The sequence below is a fragment of the Vulpes lagopus genome, chromosome 2, assembly GCF_018345385.1.
Source record: "Vulpes lagopus strain Blue_001 chromosome 2, ASM1834538v1, whole genome shotgun sequence".
Lineage (NCBI taxonomy): Eukaryota > Metazoa > Chordata > Mammalia > Carnivora > Canidae > Vulpes > Vulpes lagopus.
In genome coordinates this window covers 14,518,303-14,539,887 of record NC_054825.1, presented here as the reverse complement: position 1 = coordinate 14,539,887, position 21,585 = coordinate 14,518,303, and the positions used below count along the sequence as shown (strand labels likewise).

General features: G+C 44.7%; 1 protein-coding gene across 3 annotated transcripts in view; it reads right to left on the bottom strand.

The window, feature by feature from the left end:
• Positions 1-21,585, bottom strand: part of GFRA1 (GDNF family receptor alpha 1) — a 208,199-nt gene that overhangs the window by 18,576 nt on the left and 168,038 nt on the right. For all 3 annotated transcript variants that reach the window (XM_041745606.1, XM_041745607.1, XM_041745605.1), the window contains 3 exons: positions 21,453-21,562; positions 18,101-18,235; positions 14,160-14,341 (listed from right to left, as the gene is read on the bottom strand). In XM_041745606.1, the coding sequence (XP_041601540.1) occupies positions 14,160-14,341; positions 18,101-18,235; positions 21,453-21,562 (427 nt within the window). The remainder of the gene's footprint in view (positions 1-14,159; positions 14,342-18,100; positions 18,236-21,452; positions 21,563-21,585) is intronic.

Below are 21,585 nucleotides of genomic sequence, written 5' to 3'. Positions count from 1 at the left end.
GGAGACATGGTTGGCTGGAAGTCCTAAGGATAAAAGGTCAGTAGGGGATACAAGAAATTGGATTTATTTATAGTAGGTGATCTAAGTGTGCTCAGAGGTATTCTTGTAGATTACCCAGAACAAGAGAGCATATTTATGGCCAAGATGGTGCAGATGTCCTATTCCTTTTTATTAAGCATGTTTATTACCCGGCAATTGGGTTAAGCAATTGTCCAACTGCTGAATTACTGTCCCTCTGATGGACCAGCCTCACTGCCCTCTTAAACCACAGGTGCATTTGGCCTAATGGCTCTTCCTAGAATGCACTGAGGGGGTCTAGTCTTCCCATCCCCATCCTTAAGTCATTATTCCCATTTTTTGACAAAAGCAGTAAAGAAAAGATGTTTGGGAGAACACATCACAAGCGGGTGATCATAAAAAATAGGTTTTTGCAGGGCACATGCCCCGTATGATGCCCAAGTTCATGACCCCAATGAATTTTGGGGTAAAGGTCACCAAATCCCCCTTTAGCAGAGGCTCCTTCTGTCTCCTGCTCAAGCACAGACCAACTGGGAAGATAAAATAACGATAAAAACAGTTGCTGTGCTGAACTGGAGGCTCAGTAACTACGCTGGAGAATTTTAATTTGTTTAATTATGACAACCCCCCTGAGCAGCAGTGCTCATTATTCCCATATTACAGATGATGAAACCCAGGGTTAAGGAGATGAAGTTACTCTCCACTGAAGTCCACAGGAAAGTTTGATTCTTTTGTAGCAAGAAACCTGATCCTTCAGTGTTTTCTATTCTTAAGCACAATCTCTTTTTCTTAAAAACTAAAGCCTCTGAGAACTAATCACACTTCTGTTGGCCTACTGTCTGCACAATCCCTTGTCAAGCTTCAGCACACTCAGTGTTTGGAATCTATTATCTCACAGTGAGCTTGGTTTGGGCATAAATTGAATGATTGTGTTGCCTATGCTCTTCATAGGACTTCACAGTCACTAAGTGCCACCTTTTACCTTGTTATAACGTAGGGGGTGCCATGTGCTCGGGCATGTGTGGAATAGGTACAGGTGTCAGGAGACACCTGCACCCAATACCTGTCCCACGACAGCAAGAATGCCTGCCAACCGTGGGCATCATTGCTGATGTGACTGTGACCTGGAAAAGGCTACCCAGATGTGCTGAGACAGACAGCCCTCAGTTTCTGCCCAAGAAGCACCAAATATCAGCTAGAAGTTTTCTGGAGCTGAAAAAGAAGGGGGAATTGAGTGGGAAGCAGAGAAGAGGAGGCCCCTATCATTTGAGGGTGATGCGAGAGAGTTTACCACTGCAGGTGCCCTCTCTCCTGTTCACCGCTCAGGTGGGCAGGTCAGAGTCAGCCTCCCCACACCCTGCCATTACATCACAGTCACTGTTTATAACATAGTGGAAAAGTGCTGGGAGCCCCACGTTCTTGGATTGTACCCTTGCTAGGAAGGAGCCCAGCCACATGGGTTCTTCCTCTGATTGCTGCCATTTCTCTGCAACAGGGCTCTGATCCAGAGCTGGTCCACCCAAGGATCACTGCACCCAAGGGTCCTGGGACCATATTCCTGACATGTGCTCCATGGTAGCTGTGTTTTTGTAAATGGTCCAGAGCCTCCTTTTTTCTTGATTTTAGTTGTGTGACAAAATAACGCTGGAAAACCCCGGAATATCACAACACAAACTATAATTTCAACAATGGGAGATAGTGCCTTTTCCCCAATGCTATATGCTAATACCTTTATTACACTTAACAATAATATACAATTCTAGTATAATGTAGGGCTCCCCATTTTGCCACTCACTCCCAGAATGGTGAAGTATGAACTATCTGGAGGCAAGACTAAGGGACTTTATTAGAGTTAGGAGCTGGGGTTGAAGCGGTGTGATCAAACGGTCATCTGTCAAACAAAGAACCTTCTCAAGAGAACGAATTTACTCCCTGTTTCCACTGAAGCTCTTCTGGCTTCGCTGATGTCCACCTTGCACTTGGCAATAGGCTTATTCTGGCTGTAGGAGATTAGGGATAAAAGATTTTTAAAGAAGGAGAAAAAATATAACTCAGAGATACCGCACTCTATGTGCTTAATTGGGAGGGCTTTGTGGTTGAGAAAAATAGATGCCACGATCTGCCTTTGTTGAAAAGGTGACATCTGGGTTCATTAAAGGTATATGTTAGATTTTGATAAAGGCTATTTTTCTAAGTCATGAAATTGGTTTTTAGGAACTTTATACTCTCCTTCATTTGAACAATTATTAAACTATAAAATAGAATTGCACAATTGCTAAAACCGTAATCTGAAATTTTACAGCCAGCTATAAAACGCTATATTATTAAACTATACTGAAGATGCTCGAGCCCATTACAACTTTTTAAATGAATTATAAAACTCTCTACTGCTGATAAAATAATCTTAAATTACAGTATTGTGTATTCTAACAATATGTTCAACCAAAGTTTGCTACCATGCAGACATGCCAATCACAAAAAAAAAATCGTTACTTGAATTAAGTTTGTGGAAAGCTCGCATGTGACAGCATGTGCTTCAAGCAAGGCAGACAGCAGACGTTTGCAGGCTGGGCGAGATGGCCCTTCTGCCCCACGGAGGAGTCTTTCCTCATGTTCCTTCCATCACAGGACTAGCCAAGGGTGAGACTCTCATGTTCAAAAGCTCACAAGAGGGACTTAGCGGAACCCTGTGCACAGAGGGAAGGCCCATGGCAATAGTAATTTTTTCCCACTTAAATTCATGCCATAAATGAGATTTTTGAACGTCGAATATTTAATTATTTAGTACCTGCCCCTTACACATATGTTATGGACTGAATGGTGTCCCCCCCACAATTCATATAGTAAAGCCTGATTCCCCAGGTCCTCTGGATGTGATTATATTTGAAGATAGGCCTCTATGAAATAGAGGTGACCCTTTGTTAAAATGAAGCTATTAGGATGGGCCCCAGTCCAGTCTGACTGGGGCCCTTACAAGAAAAGGAGACATGGACACACACAGGGACACCGGGGATGCAGAGGCACAGGGAAAGGCCATGTGAGGATGTAGTGAGGAAGCAGCCCTGTGCAAGCCATGGAGAGAAGTCTGGGGAGCCAGCCACCCTGTCTACACCTTGGTCTTGGATTTCTGGCCTCCAGAACCATGAGAAATAAATGTCTGCTGCTGAAACCCCCCCCCCCCCCCCCCTGGTCTGTGGTGCCTCCCTGCAGCAGCCTGAGCACACCATGGCAATGTATGACACTGCCCTCTGGGATGGGTGACACGCTTACCTGCCTACAATGAAGCCTGATTCCCAAGATGAAATGTCTGTGTTTTGGTGCCAGTGACGTGCCGCAAGCTTCCATGTCTAATAGGGTTTGAATACACAATTGAAGGCGCATTTCAGCATGCTGTAAGGCAGCCTTGACGGGGTAATACCCAATTTTTGAGCTCTGAATTCAAACACTCTCCTGGATGAAGGGCTTTGAAAATGCTCTATAAGCAGTTATTTCGAAAACTGTTTTTACAACAGCCTCTTTCCTCCCAGGGCTAACGTGGGTGGATTCTGGGAGGCAGCTTCCCTCTGAGCTCATCTGCTGGCACCTGGAGCCGGGAAGATTAAGTCCCAGGAGGCCGCTGGCAGCCTTTCCACACTGGGAGCACCCGGGCCCCTAGGCCACTTGGCAGCCCAGTCCAGAGCTCTGCAGTGAGGCTTCCAGGGGAGCCCAGAAGCAGCCTGGGTGGGGGGCCCCGAGGCTTACAGCCTCTGCTAAGGGAAGACACCCCCCACAGCTCATTTCTCCGAGAGTGGGGGAAATAAACACACTCAATCTGAGCAGGAGAGTATTATGCAAAGGAAATGTTGGGTGTAGCCAACATTTGGATTTCTTTTTTTATGAGACCAAAACAACAGTGGTGCTAGAAAACACTCTGTAATACACAGAAATGATAGAGACCTCACAAAGACCATAAACCAAACACCACAAATAACAGGCAGCACCAAGGTCATTTTCTTAAAAGGCTCAGGAAATGGCATCTGTGTTGCCAGAGTCACTGAGATTTAGCACATGTGCTGAGGGTTCAGCAGTAATGTGTCTGGCACTGGCCATGTGATCCTGCTCTCCTGAGACTCCTCTGCTCCAAGTCCATGCGTGAGACCTGAGGGTGGTGGGGTATAAAGAATTCCACCCACTCTGGTCATCTGGCAAGTGTCTCCTTTGAAATGTCACCTGTGGGTTACCCATTCAGGGTGCCAGGTGGGTGAACAAACATTCCTCAGAAGCAGGCGAGGGTGTGTGGGGCTCTGAATGCTGTGGAGTCCAGCAGGGCCTTGGATGGTGAGAACTGGATCAAGAGCCTCAGTCAGAACCACCTGTGACACCATCCACAGGTCCCACTCCAAGGGGAATGTTTCCCTGGGAAAACTTAATGCCCAAACGTAACTTAAATGTCTAAACTTGGGCATTCGGTGGCAACTGCAGTCTCTTTTCCTTATTCTTACTTGCACCACCTGGGAAAGATCTGGTCCCATGTGGTCGGTCACTCTTCTATCTCCATATGCCCCTTACCATGTAGGGAAACCCAAAAAGACTCTCAAAAACCTCCACTTCCCTTGTTGTAAAACAGAAAAGTTTATGAACAAATGAGGTCTATGAGGCAGCCCTCATTTGCTGGACCAGTGATCCTCAGTCAGGGATGATTTTGCCCTCCAGGGGACACGGGGCTATGTCTGGAGATGTTTCTGATTGTCACAAGTGGGTAATGGTGCTCCTGGCATCCAGAAGGTAGAGGCCATCCAACACCCCAGAAGGCCCAGGACAGCCCCCACAAGAGAGACTTTCCAGGCCAAAAAGCTAAGAGAGCCAAGCCTGAGTAAGTCTGACCTAGAGGAACTCTTGCATTCATGGCCAAGGAATCACTCTCTCAGACCTCAGCCTAAGGAACTGAAGTTCCCAAGATTGGCATAGAGGCGCCCAGCCCATCTTCTGCTAAGAATTCCAAGGAAGCAAGGGACTTCCCACAAAGAAGCATCTCACTAAATTACATTTTAAAACCACCACCCTGAGAAGGCCTCACCTTTTCTTATCCTTAACAAGCCTGTTCTACAAACTTGCAAAGTCCCCACAGGGCCCCACTAAGACCAGAAAAGCCACTGGAAAATAGGACCCATAAAGCAATGTGTAACCCAGCCTGTCCCCTCTCAGGGCACTTCTCTATTGCCAAAGATGGGGCAAATAGGACTAGTGATATCCACGTGCCAGAAGCATCACAAAACTCGCAAATAATAAAGACTTATTTATTTGAGTCTGAGCCAGGCTCTACAACAAAACATACTTTGCAGGCAGGCTCAGAGCTAATCCTCATAACATTCCAGGAGGCTCTATGACTGTCATCCCCATTTCAGGAATGAGGAAGATGAGGCTAAGCGGTTTGTTCAAGGATTCATGGCTGGTAAGTGGTAAAATGAGCCTGTGCTCAAAATTTCAACTCCAGCTTTCTTATGAGAAGTTTCACTGTTTGCCCCTAAAATTAAAATTAGAATTTGACTACGCTTTGTGCCTGGTTTGAGAGATAACCTCTACATCACTGGAAGTTCTTGAGTGATAGGAGTATCTTTGATATTTCATGAGCCCTTTAGATCATACCTGAGTTTATGGTAATGAGATGACTCAGAACGGGCCCTGGTCATCAGGAGACCACCTACGGGCCAAGGGCTTGTGGCTCTGAATCGTGTGAGGTCAGCCCAAGCGCCTGACCTCTAAGGAGCAGAGAGGGGTAGAAGATTACATTCAATCACAGGCCTAATGGCTCAATCAATCATGCCTATGCAATGAAACCCCAATTAAAACTCTGGTCACAGAAGCTCAGTGGAGCTTCCTGGATGGTGAATGTGTCAATGTGCCAGGAGGGTGATATGTCCTGATTCCACAGGGAGAGGGAATGAAAGCTTTCTTTTGGAGACTCTCTCATACCTCAGCCTAAGGATCTCTCCATTTGGCTCATCCTGATTTGTATCCCTTAAAATAAAATCATAATCATAAGTATAGTGCTTTCCTCAGTTCTGAGTCAATCTAGTGAGTTGAATCTGAGGGGTCATGGGAAGCCTGGAATTTGTAGCTGGTTGGTCAGAAGTGCAGGTGGCCTGGGGATCCCTGAAGTGTGGTCATCATCTGAAGTAAGGGCAGGCTTGTTGGGAGACCGTGGCCTTAACCTTTGGTGTCTATGCTGCCTCCGAGAGCTGGTGTCAGAACTGAGTTCTAGGGACACCAGTTGGTGTCAGAATAGGCACCATTTCCTTTCTTTATGCCAGTTTATGAACCAGTCTGGCACCTCCATCTGCCAGATGTTTCACAAGAATGTAAGGACTGATTTTAATTTATATTGAGTGAATAATGATACCCAGAAACAAAAAAGCAAAGTGCTCTGATTTAGGTAATACAATGTAGTCATTTAAAACACATACAAGGGAAAGATGTTCCTTTTCCTATTTCTCCTCTCCTGATCAAGCTTTTCTGTGTCTCAGGCCTATTGTCTGAGAAAATAGGAATAATAATAGTACTGACCTCATAAGGTTACTGTGGGGATTAAATGAGTGAGTGTATATATATAATGTGCTTAGAACAGTACCTGACTCATGGGAAAAGCTTATGCATATTTGCTTTATTACTACCCAACCATAAAAACCAGAGGTGATGCATGTTATCAAAACAAATAGTTCTGGATTCTATCATATTGGATAGTTTAATGTTTCTCAAAGTAGCGTTTGGAGACTACTGGTACATATGACACTATGTAGGTATTGATTTTAATGTATAGAGAACTAGTGCATTGATTCACATATGTTTCACATATGTTTTTAACAGCTTTGGATGAGTCTAAAAATGATAGTGTTTATATAAATAAGTATACCTAGTAATTGAGTTTAAAGATAAATATGAAGCAGACAACAGTACCAGCAGAATGCAGATATGGGAAAGAATCAAAGTCCTGGTGTCAGAGGCTGAGAGGTGGGGCTGGTTCTCAGACACGACCTTTTCTACAACTAAGACTGTGTCCTGTTCACAGCTATGCCACCTCTTCCCAATGTCAGCACTGGTTAAAGAGATGTGGCAATGGCACCTGGTAGACAGTCTTGCTCCGGTACCCAGGCTGGACCAAGATCTGACTACTGTCATGGCTCTAGTCATAACACCAAGAAGCTGGTTGTTAGGATGACACTCTGAACAGACTCCTGGGCATGGGGAGATGGAGTTTGTAAAAGTCAGAACCCCTCAAGACCTGGTCCTTTCTTTATTGACATTTGGTTTCCCTTTCTCCTTGTCCTGGTGTTCAAAATACACCTGAACTTCCTTCCCTCCTTCCTTCGGACTTTCTATAATGACCAATTCTTCGAATCGGCAGGATACCACTCAGTTCCAATGGTTCTTACAAATTAAGGAAGCACAATCTAAAGAGCTCCGTCTTTCTTCCTCCATGGACTCCCAGATGCTGGGCACAGTCCTTCCTTTATGGTCCCAGGGTCCAGAATTAAAGCTTTCACACTTCTCAATCACACTAAGAGTGGTGGCTACTTACCAAGTGGAGAGGGTTGGACAGTCATGCTGGGCCCTTTGCATATGGGCACCAGGTTTTTAATCCTCACAACAGACCTGAGAGGCAGGTGATTATTTTACAGCAGACATTTAGAGAAGGAAGGAAACGTGCCCCAGGTCACAGAGCAATAGGAACTGAGCCAAGGTTCTCACTCAGGTCCATCTGACCCCAGAGCTCATGTTCTTCCCAGCAGAGCAACTCCTAGGCTTAAGGAAAGTGCTACAGGAGGTGGCCGCAGGGTGGCTCTGCCCATTGGAATGGGTGCACTGAATCCGGGGACGACCATCCTCATGCCAGGGGCCTGGTGTGGAAGTAAGCACCTCATCCTCTCCCCTTCCAACTTCCCACCCTCCCACCAATCATCCTGTGCAAAATCCCACCACCCTGGCCTTGCTCTCAAGCACCTCTTCTCCAGTGGAAGATTAACAGGACGCCAAAGCACCCCATTGCTCTGCTAGCATAAATTGCAAGAAAAACATTTAGAATATTGATTAAGTGCTTCATGCTTGAAGATTTAAATTTACCTCCTGTATTTCCAGGATTAGCTGACATAATGGGGTCAGTCTGCTGGCACAAATGATTTACAGAACACCCATTGGCAGCTTTCCTTTTAAAACTCAACACTTCAAATTTTCCCTTGGTCACAGCTAGAGGAGTCCTGGGTATTTAGCAGGTTTGGATAATTGCCTTCCTGCCGCCACATCTAGAATTTTGGGGTCTGGCCCTGGGAAGAGTTTTAAAATCATTTTTGGTCTGGTCTGGCCCTGTCAGCTACAAAGGGACTTTGTTTAGGTGACGGGGTACTGAAGCAGCAGAGGCATATGCTGTTCTTCTGGGATGGAAGGTCTTGCTTCAGATCTAGATTATTTTTAATATTCTAATATTCAATATTCTAATTAAATATTTGAATACTCCTATATGCAGGAGTTAAATGGATAGGCAAATCTTGCCTGCCCTCTGCCCCTCTTACCTACATCCTACAAGCCTACAACCTACAAGCACCCAGCCCATTTCTGTGAGCTTCAAACCATACTCTGAAGAGAGGGAACTATAGCAAATAAGGGAGGCCAGGGAGATGTAGACCTGGATTCAAATCCAGTGGATATTGCAGGTTCGCTCCTCCAGGGGAGATGCCCACCTTAGGGCCTTTGCTTCCACAGCCCACTGAGGGCCAGCAGTGTCCCTGTGGTGGACTCTCAGGGCTAGCTAGCATGGCCTGACCACCAAAGCAGATGATGGGTGGTTGGCAAAGAAGGGAACAGCTGCCCTCTACACTGGTGATTTTTAGCAGCAAACAGTCTCACAAAGACTATCCATGGGACTGTGCTCACATCGCTTCCTTGACTGAGAACGCCACATTGCTGGTTCCTTTCCAGGATGCAGCCTTAAAAGTCCCCCTAAGGAGAGGGGAGGAGCCCTACCTGAGATCTATCTACAACCTGGCCCTTCATATCTCCCCAGAGATAGATATGTTTTCTTTGGCTCATAAGAAACACTGACCCTGGTTGTGGCTCTCACTGTTCACTAGAGCTCTCCGACTGCTCACAGCTCTTCCACAGCCAGCCCGCTAGCCCTGGATCTGAGGGTGTACTCCCCAAGCTACCAGACTTCCTCCTGTCAATCACAGCTATTTTGGGATGGGGGGAGAGAGATGCGAGTACAAAGAGGCAGAGGTAGCAGAACTTTCTCCATGAAGTCCAAGACCTACAAACGCCACTATAAGGGGTCCATATTTTAAGCTTCCAGAATTAAGTGGCGTACAATGATGCAAAGTTGGGATTTTTTCCAACACCTACTTACATCTCCCAAAGATATTTACTTTAAATAGGCGACAAGTACAGTCCATTTGGTTTAAATATCCTGAGCTTTTTCCAGCTAGCAGACCACTCAAGTGCACAGAAGATGAAATAATCGGTAGAACTTTTAATCTTCCTTTGTTTTTCATGTGACCACTTTGTACAAGTCAAAGGGATATGCCAACAATAGCACAGCCTGCGTCATGCTTGTTACTAATATGACTGCCAATTAATCCTGACATGGGAGCTTGGCGGGTTACCCAAAACCTGGTATTTTATCACCTCAGGGGGTTAGCACTTGGACATTTCTATGACATTTTATACTAATCAATCAACTTTCCTTTTTTAAAGGCAAGCCTTGCATAGAAACTGCAGATGAGTCTCTACGTCCCACACCCAAGGCCACCGATTTCCCCAAAAGAACTGGGTTTGGTTTGTTGATAATTATACTTTGGAGCCGACTTTTGAAAATGTTTATTCTTATTTCTTCCCTTCCAAAGGGGAAATCTATCTCAAATGTTAAGACAGAAACTCAAGTCCCCAAGAGTTTTCTCATATTATTGTATATTTTAAAATATTACAAGAGGGTGCCTCTCAAGGGAAGTGAACTTTAGAGCTGCCAAAGATAGCTGACTTTCTCCAAATCTGTTACCAATGGATCCCAAGCTGGTTTAAGTCAGTTCTATTCTGAGTAATGACACACATGGCTGGGACAAACGCCACTCTAAGATATTTCTAGGACCCCCTGGCAAATGGTAATTTATCTGGAGACAGCTAGGCAGGCAAAAGAAGGACAGATGGGGAGAATGAGTCTCCTGGGAGCCCTACTCCAAAGCGCGAGTCCTAAATCAGTGCCAGGTACCATGTTCTCGGGGCGAAGGCCCGTCTCTTATCACTCACTCATCTCCCCCCATCCTCCGGCCTCCAATGATTCTTTCAACTGTTGTTAGTATAGGTCATTCTAAAGACATCACCAAGCTGCAAAAAAAAGTTTTGCTGGCAAACTTTTAATCTTTCCCTCATTCCTTATATCCTGGAATTGCATGAAGAATCCCAACCTAAAGCATGAACTTTGTGTTTTCCCAATTATTTGAATAGCTGCCTTTAGGAAGCAGTAGGTCATATGGCTCTCTTGAAACTAGCTTCTCACTGCTGTCTTTTCTATTCACCCCTCGCCCCCAACAAGCTTTCCTCAGGTGTAAATTAAAAATAAAAATTCAATATTTGGAAATAAGTTGTATTTAAGGAATACAAAGGACGTTTTGATACATGCATACATGATGAAAAGTTTACCATAATCAAGCTATTAGCCTACCACCTCTGGTAGTTACCAGAGGGGAGGATGGGAGCAGTTCAGATGGGCTAGTATATAATACAGTGCTGCTAGCCGTAGTCATCATATTGTATCCTAGAGCTCTAGATCCCATCCATCCAGGTAACTGACACCTGTGCCCTCTGACCAGTTCCTTTCCATCTCCCCCACTGCCCAGATTCTGGTACCCACCATTCTCCTTGCCTTAAAATTTCGACATTTTTAGATTCTACATATATGTGAGATCAGGAACCTAGAGGACATGACACCAAGTGAAATGAGACAGATGCAGAAAGACAAAGCCTGGATAACCTGCTTTTCTATTTTTCATTTGTCCTTTCTGTCCATTTCTAATTCAAAGAAAGAGCCCAGATGGGTTCCTCGAAGTCATGGATTATGGCAGAAGTACACTGGCCTTGGAGCAGAAAGCCCAGCCTCTCCAAAGAATTACTGCGTGATTCTGGTTAAGTCACTCACCTTTCCCTGCCTCGGCTGCCTTATTTGTAAAAGGGAAGGATGTCTGCAAGCAAGGCACAACACCACCATCCATCTGCTGTAAAGGGACCCAGAAGCCAACTAACTCGGGATCAAGCATCACACGTGCCATTTTTAAAGTACCGTTCTGGAGGGTTCACTCTGCCCCAGCACTGAAGCATGACCCCCGTCTAGTCCCCTCAACCCTGGCAGCTTGGCCATCCTCGAGTTTTGTGGAAGCTGAGGCTTGCGGAAACCATGGTGCTGGTGAGCAGAAGGGCCGGGTGGGAACACAGGCTTGGCTGCAGAGCTCACTCCCTCACTCCCTGCCTCGTGTGCAAAACCAGGCTCAAGCAGGTCTTCTCCATAGGGGGAAAGGTGAGGGGTGATAGAACTGAGAAGGGCTCTCCGGAAGTGAAATGCTGTTTGGCTCCAAGTATATGGATTCTGTGTGTGTGTCACAGGGAAGAGAATTATGGCTGGGCCCTCCTTCCTCAGTCCCACACTTCCGTTTCCCCCTCCGCTGAGAAGTTAAATAGCAGTCTTGACACAAACATCATGCTTTAATTTTACTTTGCCCTCTATTTATGAGGCAGACTTCCTATCCTAACACAGGGGAAGGAAAGGCGCCGTTTCTTGGGAACAGAGCTCATGTGTCCCCTGACGTTGCCAGGGCAACCTTGCAGCAGCACAGAGCCCTCCTCGCAGGAAGGGGTGGCTGGGCAGATCTGGGTTGGAGGCACGATGCTGTGTGGCCAAGACATGCCTGCGCCACAGGAAGCAGAAGTCCCACTCTGTGATCTGGGGGTGGGGAAGCAGGGCCTGGGGAGGTGGGGGGAATGCCTTCTTAGGGCTGACACAGTCCTCTCTCATGGAGGAAACTGTATGGAATTTCCAATGATGGCTCTTCTCCTGAAATGTCATCTCTTAATTTGGTCTGACCTTCCAAAAATGTTGACAAGCTGTGTCTTGCCCATTATTTGTAAGTTCACTGAGGAGAGAATTTTTTCTTTTTGAGTGCCCATCTGATGAAGTTTCCGAAACACAGAAGGAGCTCAATAAACAGGCTAAAGCACCGCTTCTGCAGTCGTGCTCTGTGCCCTCAGACATGTGCAGAAACGAACCTCGTTTTGCTGCAGCCAGAGCTTTGCCTCTTCTACAGGTCAGGAACCCTATCTGGCCCACTCTTATCAGTGAATGACAACAGGGTCCTATCCTTCCTCTGGCCACTTGTCTTTACTGATGCTAGAATCTGAGTGGACCCAGTAAGAAGAGAAGGCTGACCGTAGGAGGAACCAGGATGCCGAGCATCAGCCAGAGATGAAGAACAGATTCTGTTTCTGTGGTGCGATGTCTGGCTCCAGATTGCCTCTCACTGACTGGGGGCCTTTGTGAAAGTCACCCCTCCTCCCAGAGCCTGAGGGCTCTGCTGCAAGATGGAGCAGTTAGATGCTGTAATAGTCCCCAAGCCTCCTCCTACTTCTGGCAGTTTTGCACTGTGCTTTGGATATTGGACATGCTCAGGAAATGCTTCAGAAGCATGAAGAACATCTGGTTGACCTTAGGCTGTGTGGCTTCCCCGCCTTCTCCTCAGTGCTGTGTTGTGTGTGTGTGTGTGTATGAGTGTGTCTGAAGGTTTGTGTTTGGGAGGAAGACATAGGAAGATGGGACAGAGACCAATAGCCAGCTGAATGGCACGTAGGGTATCCAAGAAGAAGGGAGACCTTGGGGGAGAAAAGACAGCAATGAAATCAGAAGCAGAAGAACTGCCGCATGGTTTATAAGGAACAAAGAGGATTGTGAGTTAAAGAAGGTATTGGCAAAAGAGGTTTCTGGTGAACTTTCTGGTGAACCTGATCCTTGGTGGCAGCAGGGTGAGGAGAGAGAAAGGAGAAGAATATACTCCAGTGACAAGTGTGAAGTGACAGCACAGTGTGTGGCACATGTCCCCTTCCCCAGCATGGCATGAAGGAGAAACCATCATGTGGTCACCACTACCCCCCAAACACAGGAAGAACTATGAAAGCAACAGGAGTCTCCTGGATTCCCAGTTCTGTGACTCATAAGCTCCGTAGGCTCCAGCAAAAGTGTTACTTCACCAAGCCCCAGTGTCCTCAAACGCAAGGAGGAGGCTAACAATAAAACTATCGCTCTCTCATAGCCGTCAGGAGGATAGCAGCCAACGAGGTACAAAAATATAAATATGTAATGTCTTGCTAAGTAGTTGAACACTCGTTACTATGAAAAAAAAAATCAATAAAAAGGCCGAATAAATACCGCTTTGACTAAAGGCAGGAAACCACTGTTAGTCTGCCATTGTGGTTCTGCCCTTGGAGATCTGGATTAGCCCCAAGGAAGTCTCTTGGCCATTCACACTTGCCTCTATACATGCAAGAGGCTTTGCGAGGTAGCTCCACATGGCTCCTCCTTCTCCAGAAAAGCATTTTCTTCTGCTTCAGGAAGAATGAAGCCATATGGGACTCTACATTGGAGTTAACATCTCAATAGCAACACTGTCTCTGGTTTACCTTCAGACAGAGTTAAATACCCCACGTTAAGTGTAAATGACAGTGATGGTGACCAACCCAAGAGTGCTTTCTAGTTCAATAGGCTGTGCTTTGTAGAGAATGCAGAATAAGGATGATAGATAAATTAAAAACCAACTCAACTTGGCCACTCCACAAGCAGAAGGCTTAAAGATTCATCTGCTGAGCCCCCTCATTTTACAGGTGAGGACGCCAAGGCCAGCCCCAGGTACCCTGACCAATGTCATGCTCCCAGCAAATGGGAGTCAGTTCCAGAGTTCATCCTTCTCCTCACTCTGTGGCACATCACAATCTCCATTTATCATGGTTAAAATGCACTTTTAAGATTCAAACCCAACAGCCCTCATCATTAGCCATTTATCTTTAAGTGCACTGAAGGAAACTGGTCTGTGTTGCCCTCCTAAGTGAGCTCCAACAGGGAGTTCGGCTGCCGCTCTTACCTGCAAATTTGCACAAGGTGGTAAAACATGAGTGGGGATTTCGTTCTCAGACCCTGCTGGCCCCAGGGGCTTGTTCTTAGCCCGGAAGGCTGTGGTGGTGGTAGCAGTGGTGGTCTGAACTGGAAGGGCTGGCTGCCACACTGTCACATCAGAGCCATTGCCAAAGGCTTGAATTGCATTTTCTGCAGTAAAACAGGAGGAAATCCAATTTCAAAGTCAAGCAGCAAATGTAACAGACAGGATACATGAAGCCAGAGAGGCACACTAGAAATTCTGATTACAGTATTGGACTTCCCTGAACAAAACCCATCCATCCATCCACCCTACACATGCTGAGAGCCAGCCATTGGGTCAGGTGCTCAAAAATCAATTCATTCATTAAGCACCGAGATGGACACTTAGGTATGCTCAGAGCGCAACAAATATTGTTCCTATTTATGTACTAGGTGCTGAGCAAGATCCTTGCCCTGAGATATTCATCAGTCAAGCACCTCGAAACCCAGCCTCAAGCCTATTTTGGGGGGATAACAATCACTGTTCCATCTTCCAAGAATACCCTTGTTAAAATTCTATACTAAAAGTAAAGTAGTTAGTGTTTTTTTTTTTTAAAGTAACATATCCTTAGTTATGATGCAACTTGGTGGCATACAAACTAGTTTGGCAGGCAGTAAAATCAAACAGCAAAAAATGTGACTCACCACCACAGAGCACCTTGCAACATGCTTTGAGCAGTCAGTATGAGCCAGGCACTGCTCAAAGTACAGATGCAACTGGTTTCTTTAAAAGAAAAAAAATTACCCAAATCTCATCAATGTATAGTGAAAATTTAAGTAAGATTATTTTTTCCCTTTCTGCTCCCAGTCTTCCAAACAAAATCTGCATAATTAGGTAGGAGCAGCCCTGCTTAAATGAAAAGTTTAAAATGTAAAACTTTAAAAGCTTATTACAATTTCATGGGATTAGATTGTTTTTATGGCAAGAGTAAATTGGTTGTGTGTTGTTCCCCTCCCCAAAATGAATTAAAAACAGTTTTTAATCAGGTCCTCAGGGAGTTGGCCTGGCTTTAGGAATTTTTTATTTCATATTCATTGTGTAAGAAATCAAACTCCTCCATTTGAGACCTGAATGTGCAAATTGTTAATATATGATTCTTAGCTGGCATTTTTCGATATACAAGACAGAATAGTTTAAGCCTAATCTTCCTCTTAGAAGTGACATTTTGTTCTAAAATTATTATCCTTTAGGTTCAGCAAATTGGAAGCTTGTTTTCTAAAACTTTACATTTTTTAGGCTGTAAGAAACAGCTTCGAATTAATATAAATGCTTTTTATGTTCCTAGCCATGTAACATGGCTTGGCAGGTTGGGGGGATGCAGAGAAAGAGGTACACGGGGGCCTGGTTTCCTTGAATGACCCAGAACAACCACCACCACTAACCAAAGAAGACTCCTTTCTCTTTCTTGTGAAGACAGGTAGATTCAGGAGATCCCTGCCATTTATGGGTCCTACCTTTGTTTTCAGGTGTGTTTGCCTTGCTACTTGGTCATTTGTTTACTCAGTGAATACTCACTCATTTACTCAAATATCAATGGAACAGGTACTAGATGCCAGACACTGCTCTGTGCTGGACATGCAGCAGTGAACACTGATGACAGAAATGACAGTCAAAAGCCCCTGCCCTCATGGAGACCCCATGCCAACTGGGGAGGCAAGTAAAGTGAAACACAGAATACATTCGGCGATGAGAAATGCTTGAAGAAAATGAAGCAAGGGTGAGAGTAGAATGGGCAACTGGAGTTCAAATACAGTGGTCCAGGGAGGCGAAGGTGGCAGTAACTGGGACCTTACCTCTGTCTCCAGTTCATTCTTCTCTTTCTTCCCCTCCCCTTGGCCATGTACTTTGGCTTAAAAAGAACTGTTTCCTCCAATCACCAGAAATAAGCAATCAGTTAAAGCTGTGTTTGTGATAGAGGAATCCGAGAGAGATCTGGCAGGAGAATTGGCGGGCTACTGCATTTGGGTTGCAATCTACAAGTTTCAATTCCTTCTACTCTATAGAGCCTTTTACAAGAGAGTGAATCTACAGCACTGTGTCTTTGGTGTGCTGTGCCCCTTCTCATCAAAGTGTAAATGGAATGACTATGAATAATTCCGGCTGGCTTTGGTCCCTGCTGAAGACCAAATGCATTTATTTTTTACTGAAAAGTCATTAGCAAAAAAAGATGCCAGACTAGTCTCCCCTTCACCAAAATATTATTAAGCAGGGACACCTTGAATTTCTCCACAAGGGAGCAGTTTTCCAGCCAGTGTGACTATAATTTTTTCTCACACTGACCTATACTCTCACTGCTTTATCTTCATTAAAACTTTCATTCTGCCAGAAGACTATGCAGGATGTAGAAAAGAAGGATATATACACACTTTCCAGGTTTTTTTTTTTTTTTTTTTTTTTAAGGAAAGACCAAACAAGAAATCTGAGGTATAGTTCGGTGGGATGCCCAATGTCTTAACAAATGTCTCCATACTTCTGACTAGTTTTGTGTGGTTTAATATCACTTAGGTGTTCAGAAGCTTGTGTTAGTTTTAAGATGATTACAACATTTGGTTACAGCCATACTACTGAAGGACCGAGTAAGCAAATCATTTAGATTTGTCTTTTCAACAAAGGCAGCAATAAAGAGGTTTCAGAATACGTAACACCAAAAAGCTTTTCCATGTACACACAGTAAGTTATTAGCTAATTCTCTGGTAATCAGTCATTGTATAGAGCAGAGCACCATGGAGAGTTGTCATGGCTCTTGGGGGGGTGGCTGAACCTTCATTCCTAGAAGCTTGCTCCAACATCTCTCACCAGGAAGTCCCACCTGACCCAAGCGTTTGGCCATATGTTCTCCTCCAATGGGCCCTTTAATATCAGGCATGACACAAAAGCCCCTGCCTGCAAAAGAAGGCACTGGGGCTTCAGATCCATCTCTGGCATGGAGGGTCCAGGCGAATAACAGCTGTTTACTCAACTGTGAAATGGAGATGCTCATACCTGTATCTCCTAGGACCCTTGTGCCGATTACAGTAAATGAGATAATGTATATATTGCACTCCCTATAGAGTGAGTTGAAGGCACCCAATAAATTCATGATGCCTGCCACAAAATGAGAGTGAGGTACTCAAGCATCTCGGCTGGATCATCACCTCAAGCGTGCACATCTCAGTGGATAGAAGGGAGACCTGGCACAGGTCTGACGAATGCCCATTGTTCACACCTGTACATTCCTCTCTATCCCTCTCCCTTTGGGAAACATGTTTCCAAATTGCCTGAAGGCAACTGCAATAATAACCAATACTATTTCCAAGCAGGAGCTCCCCCGCCGCCCTCCCACCCCCCGCCCCGGGTGCTCATCTCTCTCTCCCGAGATAACTGACATCCTGAGGCTCCTGGCTGCATCATCAGCTTATCCCACTCAAGAATTGTGGCTTCTCCTCTGAGCCAACCCTGAACATCCAGGGGGCTATTGATGTTAATGTTCTAATTTTTCTCAGAGAGCCCTTGGAGGCTTACCCCTGTCTAATTTGTCTGAGCTTCTCACGCTGTATATTGCGCCCAGGTTTTAAGAACCTTTGGAACAGACTTTGCACTGGTTGCCAAGATCAAAATTTGATCTGTGGGTAGTAGTGTTCTATCCGACATAATGTACCCTCCGTTGTTTGAATCTCTTGCTCTCTTAGGCCTTTGGATTCACGGACTTGGCAGCACCCACTTGCTCTGTTCCCTGCTGCATTGCGTAGTGTGGCCAAGAGATGCTGGATTCACCACCAGAGAGCAGGAAAAAAGCAACAGAGAGAGAAAAAGAGAAGAGGCAGACACAAGAAACATGGAGGTACGGCTAGAACACATAGAGGAGAGCATGTCTGTGTGTTTGCTTCCTTTTTCTTTTTAAAACTCACTAAGACAAGTATTGTCCTTGAAGAAATTCAAAAATTTCAAGCACTCTTCTAGATCGTTCCCACTGTTGCTGCAGTCACACCACGGGGCCACGCTGAGGCTACTGGAGTCTATGTAGTTGGGGGTCATGACTGTACCTAAAAAAGTAAAAACAAGGCATCTTGTTCTTATGTGACAGTACAGACTTTTCTATAGCCTAAAAAGAAACAAAAGCTCCTCTGATGGTGGATGCGCCACAGATAATTACAAACACTGTGTTTGCTGAGTGGGAAATTATGTTAAACAGTTCATTTTCTTGGCAATTTATCTTGAGCACAAAAAATAATTTACACATTTACTTTAAAAATTATAACAGAACTCCTTGAGCTGCACTTAGGGTATTTTTTTTCCTGCACAAATGGTATGGATGTTACGGAGTAGGAGAGAATTAACTTAGAATGCATGAGTTGCCAAATCCCTTGCATTTTCTTGAAAATGTCATTAATCTTCATAAATAGATAGAACTGGTTTTACATATCTTAAAAATCCTTTTAGGACTTTGTATCCACTTCCCTCAGAAGCAAATGGCTCCTTCAAAGTAACACAGGGAAGCTTAGAAGCTATCCTTTGGGTTACCCCACATCCGGAACATATATAATGAGGCCTCTGCTCATCAGACTCTCAACTGATTTAAATAAAGTCTTCCAAGTTGCGAAGGAATTGGAAATAAACAGTGGAAATTCTCTATGCTGATGGCTTTTAGAGTATTGTCTCAATAGTCCTCAAAAGTCCTCAAAGAATTACTGGGTGGTCTTTCTTGCCTACATCTTCCTATATTCATGGTTTTTCTGATGAGCTCTGTGCTGGTGTAAATAAACAATGCATTTATACTTAATACAACTCAAATGTCTTCTCCTGGGTGGCTCACACCAGGCGATGCCTATTCATGCCAAGAAGCCTTCTGTTTTTCTGTATTTTATGGACCTAAGAAGTAATAGGCGGTCAGTGAGCCATAGGATATATTTGGTTCATAAACAGAAAGAAAAATTCTTTGTAAGCTCTTCTGGGTCAAGGACATACCTTTTTTGCCCTACATTCCTTACCAGTGTGAGTACATTATCTCCCATTATACCTCGGGATGCTAAAACAGGAAGCTAAAATAACTTTTGGTCCCTTTTCTTAAAATGTGCTGGAGAAACCACCTTTAAATCACTTTCCCCTGATTCCTGTGATCCTAAGTGAATTCAAGTTAAATTTGCTGCTGAGGTCAATGCTGCGGGGGCGGGGGTGGGGGGGGTGGGGCGCTATCCATAGGAAACAAACACTGTATATTAAAAAAAATCATCTGCAGAAAAATTTTAAATCATCATGAATTATTTGATTCCTTTAGAATTTCACACATCTAATAATGATGAACCATGATCACTTAACCTACTCTGAACTGTTTCGTTTTTAAGTTTGATATTAAAGTGCAAACTTAAAATTAGGTATTTACTTCAAGTGGTTTATAAATAAGGAACAATGTTTTAACGGCTTCCACCCTTACGATCTCACCATAAAATCCAAAATATCAGATGATCAAGGGTTCACTTTGAGGGAATCTGATCAGGAATCAAATGCAACACGATTTTAAAAAAGGAAATCAAAGTTTAATCAATTACATAATAATTAATGGTCATGCTGACCCACAGCAGACAGTGAGCACCTAACTTTGGAGGAGAAAGGAAAAGATATCCAAAACCCTAAGCCAAGAAGTTAAAATGTATCTACTAGGCAGCTACTGAATGCTGGGCACCATGATGGATCCCTGACATATGGAAGAAGGAGGCACAGGCTTTGTCCTGAAAGACATTAGAACCCAATGACCAGTGTGAAGGGGAAGATCCAGACCCAAGAGGAAAATAAATTTTGGTCTGTAAAATGCATTGCTTCAACCATTTCATTCCATTACGTGATGAGTGTTTCATCATCCTAGGCATGTGATGGTTTGCCAAGCCAGAAATCCCTGGCAGCACTCTGCCTTGGCCACTCATGGAGGATTTAATGAGCACATATGCCTGGAAGGATATGGACTAAGGTGTTAATAGTATTTACGTCTGGGTGTAGAGTTGTAGAGCCTTCCTACTGTCTCCTTTGGGTTTTTCTGTATTTTTTTAACTTTTTATAATGAGCATGGCTTAATTATTTCCATGGTTCCTGTAATTCCACAGTTGATAAGTAACCCCCACTAGAGACCAACTTAAGAAAGCAAAGAGTGAATGCAAACTTGGAATACTGACTCAAGGAAGATACACCCATTGGGATATATCCACAAAAATGGTAAACAATACTGGTAAAAGATTTTGCCCAAGAGACCTTTCAACCACGGGGATGAGTGTACAGGGCCCTGTAATATCCCTGCATTATGTGCCATAGTTGACTTTCCTGAAAGCTCTTGCTGAAGACACTCTAGTGACAAAATGATTTAGTCTGTGCTGTCATTCTTGGTGGGAAGTTCTTTCTGCCTGGTGACTTGTGCGATTGTGGCAGGAACACACACCCTGGCTGAGCCATCCACTTCTGACAAGGGTGATTTCCCTCAGCCCTCCACAGCCTTCACTACGTGTTTGTCTTCACACGTCAATCGTGACAGAGCCCCGCCACCGAGGCTTCTTCAGGCCCTGCGACCTGGAACACCTGCCTTTCTTCCCGCCTGCCCCTTTTATCCATGGACACAGATCTGCCTCTTTGCCTCTCCTAACTCATTGGCATCCTGGCAACTGCACTGTTGCCTTAGACATAGAGAACCTGGTTCTTCTAAAGCCTCAGCTCTTGAGAGGCAAAAACATTGTTTCTGCTATGTCTGTTCTCAGGGAAAAATTTTAGGCTAAATCACCCCCTGCACACCAGGATCTGAATTACCAAGAATATTAATGGTGAGAAGGACTCTGGTGGTTAGAGGTTTTATTTCCATTTCTGGGGAACAGCCTTTTTTTATTTCCCCAGACGGAATGACTTCCAAGTTCCTTAATTCAATGAGCTCGGGTTGACTTGCTACCCTCTCTCACAATCATGCTTCTTTCCTACTGTTGTTCTGTGTGGTCAGATCTCCACCCGGGATGCTTCCCAGGTGCTCATGCTTGTGGTCTGCCTGTGATACTGCGATACTAATACTGTGATCCTCCTCTTCCTGCCTCTGCCTCCGCACATCCATGATCCTTGTGTTCCCCCCCCTTTTTTTAACAGGGGAGTCCTACAGGGCTTAACAGCAAAACTCCAGCACAGAGGGTTCCTGGAGGATTTTTTTCCTTTCACAGATAGTGGCAGGCTACAATGGAAAAAGGTCTGTATTTGTAAACCAGATTTCTCTCCCATCCCGCTTCTCTCCAATCTTACCAATAAGCCCTGAGTAGGCGAGGAGGCAGTCAGCATAGTTTTCCTTTAGACAGCTGCTGGCAGACCTTGACTCAGGTTGGCAGTTGGTAAAAAAATCCGCAAGGCGAGATCTGCAATGGGAAGAAAGGGCAGG